Source organism: Stylophora pistillata, chromosome 1, assembly GCF_964205215.1.
Source record: "Stylophora pistillata chromosome 1, jaStyPist1.2, whole genome shotgun sequence".
Classification (NCBI taxonomy): domain Eukaryota; kingdom Metazoa; phylum Cnidaria; class Anthozoa; order Scleractinia; family Pocilloporidae; genus Stylophora; species Stylophora pistillata.
Window position 1 is genome coordinate 57765592 of NC_142519.1, and position 9436 is coordinate 57775027.

A 9436-nucleotide genomic window follows, 5' to 3' on the forward strand; every position below is an offset into this window, starting at 1 on the left:
ACGCTCTAAACTTAAGCTCAAATAATTGGGGAGACTATAATGGTAGATCTGACATCCAAAAAGTAAGACTGATTCAATACAAGTAACATAAAAATTTGCTAATTCTGGTGATGGTACCTTCAGCTCGCTTAAACTGAGTTAAAAAGTAAAGGCGTTTAGCGGAATTTTTAATCGTCTCAGTAACGTGAGTGTTCCACTTGAGGTTTTCTTGAAAATACACACCCAGTAATTTCACGACACTGATGGTACTAACCTTATAGCCATTAAGTTCTATGAGATCATAGGAAGTGGGGGAACGCACAAAGGAAACTCTTAGCTCATTACATTTTTTCGGATGGAGTTGAAACGAGCTGAGTGTTGACCAGGTGGCCACTTCGTTTATCGTAGAATTGAGCATTGCTAGGACCACCCTTGCTTATGACTTCATATACTGTCGTGTCATCTACATATAATCACTGGCTGATGGTACTTTCAAATCGTTTATCATGACCAAGAATAGCCACGGTCCCAATTTTGTTCCCCACGGTACTCCTGCTCGGACCGATCCCCACTCTGAGAGACAATCATGTGCGAGTTTGACCCTTTGTTTCCTATCTTTTAGAAAGGCTGTTATCCGATTAGTGATGTAAGGGTTGATGTTGTAGGTCGAGAGTTTCGAGTTTAGATTATTTGTTAACCTAGTTATTTTAGGAAGCCAACACCCTCTTAGTTTTAATTTTTTGTTTGATGTTAATTGAACTTTCTCAAGAATAAGGGTGAATAAAGTTGTTGTTGTTGTATGGGAGAATCTTCACCGAGGTCGCCAGTACAGACCGAACGTAGTGAGGTCTTTACCAGCGACCGAGGTCAAGATTCTCCCATACAGACCGACCCAGCTCGGTTAATAAGATGTTTATTATATTGCTGTGTCTTACTTGCCAATTTTTTTATATTCTTTGTACCTTTTTTTGTAGACCGGTCTAGATGCCGGTCTAGATGGGAAAATCTAGACCGCTTTCAGTATTGATTTTAGCCAATCAAATTCGTGAATTCGGTAGTTCCCAGTCCTTGTGAGACACAGCCATATAAGATTCCATAAAACGGCCGCTAAGGAGATTGGAACCGGTGAACTCAGGGTCGCTAATTGTGCCGACGTGGACTTCATACTTTCTTTTTTATCTAAACAGCTGAAGAAGCACGCATCCCTGGCTTAACTTCCCTGAGACCTTGCCACCAGGGGGCCGGATACCTAACGTCTAAAAAGCAGGGCCCTTTCTTGCTATGACTGACCGCAACTCTTTCTTCACCCGGCAGCAATACAAGGAATCTAAGATGGCAGACCATTGCACCATCTTGTGGATTACGAAATTTGTGAAAGTAACTTAGCTGACGATATCTTACTTATTTCTTTGGATCTGTCTCTATTGTTAAACTACATTTCAGACATAGTTATTAAGGCTTTTAAGTTTTGAAAGAAAGTTTTGAGAAACCAGACTTACTTGATTATACACAAAAAAAAAACAAGAAATCCAAAATGACGTACTAGAGCACCATCTTGTGGATCACGAAACTCTCGTGGACGGTCTTCTTTCTTACCTCTCTAGATCTTTCCTTCTGTCAGGTGTCTATTATTAAACTGCATTTCAGACAAGGTTTTAAAAGCCCTCTAGTTTTTTTTTTTTTTTTTTTTTTTTTTTTTTTTGCTCTTAAAATATAATCTTTAGCGCGGTAAATGGAATAATATGTCAGGTTTCCTCGGTAAGACGTCATGACATTTCGCGTTTTGAATTTACAATCTTGAGAGTTTAAAGAAGTATTCACTGGATAAGAAGCAGATTATGCTGAGTTCTTATAAAAAGTTCACCTTTGCGCAGAGGGGTTTTGAAAAGTTACCACTGGCGCTCGGATTAATCTTTGGGGAATTGGACTCTTTTACTTTAAAACGATAGCATAAGATATCAAACGTAACTGCGGTAAAGGCCGACGCTACGAATATTGTGGAACTAATGTTTGCTGTGTTACTGTTAGATATAAACCTTATATATCTTTCCTTAGAAGACATTTTTAGGACGAGCTTTGCTATTATAAATGACTTGAAAAGGAGATTTGACAAGGACGCAGGCAAAATGAACTGTAGACTTTCTCTTCTCTTTTTCATTGTGTTGCCACTGAATCAACGAATTTCCACGGAAAACCTGTTTTCAGACGAGAAAATTTTCAAGGAAAATTGCCAGACTACGTTATTGATGGTTGGGATTTGCTGACAAATATTATCAGTGTTAAGAAATTTCGGAAACTGAAGTTGTTTGCCTGAATTTTCATGACTAACGAGTCAGACGAAGGAGCACGAGGAAACAAGAACATATGAAAAACATAGGATCCTCGTCTACATATCTAATGTGTCTTTTTTTTTTTCAGGATAAACCAATTCACAAATCTGCTCCATAGTACCGTGTGTCTGTTTTGCTTTAGATCACCAGTCATGATTCCATTAAAATAAAAAATAATAATAAAAAAAAAAAACGTGACAGAGTATACGAACCAGATGCGAGTATGTTGCTTAATTTCTTTTCGCATCTTAACGTCTTCCGTGATATAAAACGGAACAAAAACACGGTATAGTGTAGAACCTATTTTAGAATGAAAAGGACAAAGAACTAATTGAAGAGAAATTACAAGCTTGTCTCTTTTCAGCGATCGATGACTTAAAGCCTTGTTTTATGTCATACGGCACGTTTTTTAAGACGCCAGGATATCTTGCCGTCTTATCTCTTGTCAGAGATAAGCTCTTGGTCAAACTTTTTATAACGCCTCCTCAGCTCAGTGCGAAATGATTTTACGTTTAAGACTGCTAAAGAAAAAAGATGTTTCAAAGACGTTGTCTGTACTCTGATCGATCATAGAAACAACCAGTCACAACGCTCGAAGAAGTATGGAGGCGGGAAAAGGTTGTGCGTGGGTAATAAGCATAAATGTGCCACTAATTTGGAAATGGATGAAACTTTACGCTGTAAGTGGGCAAATTTGCTTAACTCTTAAAACTCTTTATGGAAAAGAACCGGCTCTTTTGAAACAAACCCCATGATCACGTTTTCATCTCAATAATTAACAGAGAAATGATACTTGAGCTCAGTAATTTAAAATATTCGATCTTCAAACTGTTTGAACACGTCCACAATTTGATAAATTGATTATGAAAAGCCCCGGCTATAGGGGGCGAGGTTTTTAACTCATTGATAGAGCAACGTTTGACGCAATTCTTGTCTCGACGTTTACGACCCCATGCAATCTGAAACTGTGCAAAGATTATCAACAGAAAGGTAGCAAAAATTCTTAATTGTGATTGAAATGTACCATCTCACTGATGCAATACTGCATCGCGTAGACGAAAGTTTGCTTCGAAATTTTTTATCTTTCCTAGTTATCGGAAGTAACGACTTTGTTTGGTGCCAGTTGCGACAAAGATGGGAATGACATTGAGTTTTTTTGATTGGACAACCGGCGGTTTGCAGCGATAGATTGTTCCCGAAAAAGCTTTTGAGAGAATAGAGATTATGAGTATCATTTACTTTCTCCAGAGAAAGGTCAAATGTTATTTGAAAGAAACAAAAGATTGATTGATGTTATTTAAAGTGGTGACGCCCCTAATTTCCGTGGCAAACCTTGCGTACTATCTCTGAAAAGGAAAAAGTTATTACCAGTGTAAAAAAAAAAACTCGCAGTAAGGTCAAACAATGATAAATCTTGCCTTAATGCGTCGATGACGACGCAATACTTCATGAGAAGGTTTGCTCATTAACTCATTAAATTTTCACCGACGTCTGCCGGGCAAAGGTGTCATTTAAAGACCTTTTAAAGTCACTTTAAAAGTTCGCTACGTATCAAATTACAAATCTTCTTAATAAATATTCATGTCATATAGATGTTGTTTCAGTGTTCACAAGTCTTTTTGTTTTCCGATCGGTCATCCAAGCAACGTCGCCAAGTCGTAACAAAGGGTTTACGCTTGCATTTATAGAGTTGCGTATACCGGCCACTAGGCGAGTTCACGCATCTGTATCTCGGACTCTACTCACGAGTTAAATCGATAGCGTTTACGATGAAGAAGGAAACGAAGCGACTGTTAGTCCGAGGGATTTTTTTCGTCCTATATTTAGCCTTGGGCATGGTGGTTTTTAGACAACTCGAATCCCACAACGAACAACTTGGTATACGGAAGGCCAAGAGAGCTGTAGAAGACATGTTGATGAAGTACAACATAAGCCACAAAGAGATGAAAGAATTCGTCGAAATTATAAGCGAGGCAGAGAATTGGGGCTACACAAGTGGATGGTTAGAAAAATGGAGTTTTATTGGATCACTTTTCTTTTCCGGAACTGTCATCACAACAATCGGTGAATATTTTTTTTTCTTTTATTTTCTTTTTTACTTTTTTTTTTTTTTTTTTTTTTTTTTCATGCCGTGAACTGTATAAAGTAAACTACATTGATGTTATGAAATTAAGATACGTCGGTTAGTTTGTTTTTATTCCATTACGAGGAGAAATTTGCTGTCATATTATTAGCGAGTCTAAAACGCCGGTAAATGAGACAACCTCTTTCTCCATAAAAATATGTTCTCCATCAGTAGAATAAATGTTTGGTAAATTATGAACAAAACAATTATTTTTCTTCCTCAAGACCAAATGAGAGTAATAAATGGTTTGGTTGGTTAATGCTCAATTGTCCATCAGAAATGTTCCTTTTTACATATTGCTAATATTCGAATAAACTCTTTTTATCTTGAATAAAAAAAAATGGATCGTTCCTGAGTAATCAAACGAGAGTATGTAGGCGAAAACGTCGCACAAAAAAAAAACAACAACAGTCAAATTTGATTTGGGATCGTGCTGTGATCAATCCTTCAAGTCGGTTAAAGAAGAAAAACTGTTATGTTTTAAAGATATTTAGTCAAATTCAAATTAGCACGTGGCAGAAGTTAGGTCGGGGTAACGTTAATAAAAACACGCGAGTTGGGCATAAATTAACGACAAAAGTGTGTGAAAAGTTTGCATTTAAATGACAATGTTCCCCGACGATGTTCAAACACCAATTCATATCGAAACGTTTATCATCAATCATTGTAAGCTTTCGATTACAAAGTTGTTAGGACTGTCTAATTATAAACGCAAAGTTGAAATTTGTTCAAGTTCCTTCTTGAAGCTAAATTTGTAACGCCTTCTGCTTTGACCTCAATTCCTTTGACGGCTTTTAACACATGATAAATGTTTTTAAACTTATCTTTGCTTTCATTAATTATTGAAATGAACAGCAACAATTTACATCTGTTTGAGCGACCAACTTTTTTTTCTTTTTGCATAAAACATCAAAAAGACAATACTTGTTTTCAGATTTTCTTTGAAATTATCATAACCGTAGAAAGCAGTTCTAATTAATTCCTTTCTTCTAATATCAACACATTGCATGGCGCATAATTATGTAATTCGTTACACATGATACCCATACGGTCGCACGAATCGTTCCGATTGCCTTCGTTTCTGATTCGATTGGGCTGATTCTTGAGATCGTATGGAAACTAGGCTTACACAAAAACTCGGTTCTATTCGGATGATAATAGTAGTCCCAAAATTCATCAGTGAACGTTTGGCCTGAATTCCAAATGATCATCTGTATCTGTTAAATGACCTCTATTTGAAATGATTGGAGAGTCTAGTCGCTTAAATGAAAACTAAGTTCACAGAGGCGGCGCGTCTTGGCTCATGTAAGGCGTGAATCTCTTGTAAAGGCGAACGGTATGATCAATCAGAAATGTTTTTTGTTACTTTTTTTATACAAAAGCACGTCTATTAGAATCACAAAAGCATGCTGATTAGGACAGAATCAAGCTAAAAGGCTGAATCTTTCATTTGACCAAAGTATCTGGTGACTCTTTTGAGGTGCAGCGCAAAGGCAGGTAGCAATTTCAACTGAGTATGCGTCACGCAGTGATTGGCTCATTTTGAAGATGTATTTAAGAGATTTAGCACCTTATTTGCGTGAAAGGGCAAACGTCAGCTTGCCCTTTCACGTTTCACGTAAAACAGCGAGAATCTTGCTGCACTAGTTTCGCGTGAGCTCGTGTCACTTTGCAATGGACTGAAAGCCGTCTCATGTGTTAACGTGAGATCATACAGTTGTCTGATGAAAAAGAGTGCAGCCTTTGATGGATTTTCAACACGAAACTTCATCTTCCCCCATATGACATACAAGAAATAGATTTCATGCACTTTTTTCCGGCAATTAACTTTCACGATGCGCGAGAATAGTGAAAGAAAATCATAAGTACGCGGCAAACGCGAAACAGCTTACTTCGCGTTGAAACTGCAAAGCGCAACCGGCAAACATGAAAAAAATGGCGGAAAAAATCGTGGTCAAGTAGTCACTCTTGCCATACACGTTTCACGAATACGCGGTGCTAAGTCTTATTAAATCTCCCTCTCCGCGTTAGGAAGTCACTGTCGTATAGTTGTGAATAACAACTATTTTCTATGTTTCTCTTATTGAAAAGGTTATGGACATTTCGCTCCAAGAACATTAGCAGGTCGTCTATTCTGCATGGTTTACGCTTTATTTGGTATACCAATCACGTGGTTAATGCTGACGTCACTTGGTCGAAAAATCGTTGAGCACATTGGATTGTCACTACAAAACAGAAAATGTAAACCGGAGAGCAAGCTGTTTAGCCTGTTTTGTCTACTTGTTGCTATGCTGCTGGCAGCCGTTGTTATGGGCGTCATCGCTATAGTGGGAATGTTTGTAGAGGACTGGACATTCTTCGAAGGAATATATTTCGCTTTTATAAGCTTAACCACCATCGGATTTGGCGATTACGTTCCCATGCATCCAAAGTTTGATCCTGAAGATGTAGAACGTTCTTCGTTCGCGATATCTTTGTTTGTATTATTTTGTTTTTTGTTGTTTTCTTTCGGGCTTGCTGTCAATACTAGCGTTCTGTTATCGATACGAAAGATCATGGAGGATAAGACGATCTTTGGTTTTCAGTCGCTTTACGGTACCGATACTGACGAAGAGTCAGACATTGAAGAGGAAATAAGTAGAGAAACAAGATTAGAATGACTCGGACTTCATCAAGTTCATATTTTAACAAAAAGGGAGAGCTGAGAGAGTGTAATCAAGCAAAAGTAACTGACTAAATACCAGACAGAACCAAGAATCCCCCCCAAAATTTTGTTTATTCACTTTAAACTCACTTCAAACTCAAATAATCTGGTCACCAAGGGAAAGTGCTACTCTCAACTCGCGTGTTCCTCGAATGTTTGGGCTGGAGAATGAAAGAATACCACAAGAAATGAGCAAAATTGACAGGGGTGTTTTGCCTATTTCTAGATCCTCTTAAGATCTCCGAAAACGAAGGTGACGAACAAATGACTTTGAAAGGATTACCTTCGAGGTTGATAGAAGGTTTATTAAAAGTATTCAAAAATGGCACCCAAGTGGTGAAATACATGTGAATTTACAAGTATACTTTAAATATTTAAAAAAAACGAGAATCTTACATTTGACTTTAAAATTAAGAGTCTAAAGGAACTGGGAATTACAAGAATCGGCAGTTACATACCAATGAAAAACGCTTAGGTTTGCTTGACTACAAGAACTGGGCGTTAGACGCCATTGTTGGAAAGAAAGATTTTTTAAATCTCTCGGTCCGGCATTTAAAGAGTGATACATGGTTTTTGTTGCGCAGCTCATAAACGTGGCAATCGGCGCGCTTTGGTGGAATAAGGTGGTACAGCCGTGACCCAGGCACACAGATACCGCCCCAAACTTTCTTGCAGAGTTCGTCTCTTCTCACATTTAGGCGAGTGGAGTTTGCAGCCACAATGGCGTCTTTGTAGCTCAGCGCCGGAAATAATATACGCAGAGCTCTTTTCTGAACTCTTTCGATCATGTCCTTGAGGTAAATTGGTAGGCTAGTAGACCAAGTGACGCAGGCGTATTCGAGGACCGATCGTACCAAGGCATAAAATATGTTAATAAGGTCTTCGGGTGGAAGACCTTATTAACATATTTTATATTATTACAAAGCTTAATCCTATCTCGTACAAAGTTAATCAGGGATAAAATATCTCATCGCCTTCAACTAGAAATACTGACCTAAAAGGGGTTTAACTATGCAGAAATGTTCCCCGAAGAAAACGAGACACCGTGAATACGATAAGTTACCCGCGGAATCACCAGATTACGACCATCTGCTTTGAAATCATTTGAGCATTCTACTTCTGTTGAAATAAACATTCTGTATTGTTTTTAAATCAAAGTAAAAAGTTCTTTATTTTTGGAGTGTCAAAATAAAGCCTTACCAATCTAATAAACATTCATGTCTCAGCCCACTCCTGCGTCCTGCGATTCTATAGGTACGCTCTCTGTAAACTGTTCGCATCTCTGAACAGATAATGTTCGCAAACAAATATCCGGACTTATTAACCAACTACACCTAGACGAGTACGAATAACGCCATAGACGAGTACAAATATCACGCGGTATTTGTACTCGTCTATTGAAGTACCGGTTAAACAGGTTTTCTCGCATCGCGTAAGCGAAGAATTGGATTGTAGTTACTAAAAAAAAAAAAAGTGGCGGACAATTTGAATCATAGTTCCGACAACGAAGAGTCACAATGGCTGGGAAATATAGATCCAAGTTCATTTGATTAATCGAACGAAGAAAAACAGGTTGACGACCAGAAAATTTCTTCATGATTTAATGAAGAAAATAGAAACAACAACACAACAACGCGCCAATTCCGTTCCGTTTCGCATACTTCTGTCACGCACTCCCCGTAAATGAATATCCGCGAAATTCGCCCGCTGAAAAAACAGTTTGGCGTGTTGGATAATAAATCAATTATTAGAAGTTTTGTTGTGTAGTATCGCTGAGTATTTTTACTAGTTATTTGAATTTTGACTCGCCCTAAGGGCTCGTCAAAATACGACACAACTCGTAAAAATACTCAGCGATACTACACAACAAAACGTCTGATAAGATATACATATTTCGATACGGTAGATCATCAGATCCTACTGGCTAAGCTGGGGGCATACAGGGTCACTGGGAGGTTACATTCATGGTTCACTGACTATCTTGGTGGACAGATGCAGAGAGTCGTTATCGAGGCTCCAGCGTCACAGTGGGCACCAGTCACCTCCGGTGTCCCCAATGGCCAAGGAAGCCTCCTGGGTTCTTTATTGTATACCATCTTTATCAGTGATCTCCCAGAAGAAATGCGAATGCTGTTTTAGTCGCATTATATGCTGACTATACGAACGTGTATCACAGCATCAAATCAATGGGCGACTGCATTTCCTTACAGACCACGCTTACCAACCTCGATGAATGTGCTGAAGGTTATTTTTTACTTATAACGTCGCTTCTAGAATAAAGATGAAAAGTGTAAGTTG

The 9436-nt window shown here is 38.3% G+C and overlaps 1 protein-coding gene across 1 annotated transcript; it reads left to right on the plus strand.

The window, feature by feature from the left end:
- The first annotated feature begins 1170 nt into the window (after positions 1-1170).
- LOC111337139 (two pore potassium channel protein sup-9) lies at positions 1171-8368 on the plus strand. Its single transcript, XM_022943376.2, has 2 exons — positions 1171-4373; positions 6526-8368. Exons 1-2 carry the CDS (start codon positions 4079-4081, stop codon positions 7092-7094), a joined length of 864 nt encoding a protein of 287 aa, XP_022799111.2. The 5' UTR covers positions 1171-4078; the 3' UTR covers positions 7095-8368.
- Positions 8369-9436: the final 1068 nt, after the last annotated feature.

Excerpts from the sequence above, each read along its gene's own strand:
- LOC111337139 (XM_022943376.2), top strand. The coding sequence starts at position 4,079 with ATGAAGAAGGAAACGAAGCGACTGTTAGTCCGAGGGATTTTTTTCGTC. Across the intron at positions 4,374-6,525 it reads AACTGTCATCACAACAATCG|GTTATGGACATTTCGCTCCA; the intron begins GTGAATATTTTT and ends CTTATTGAAAAG.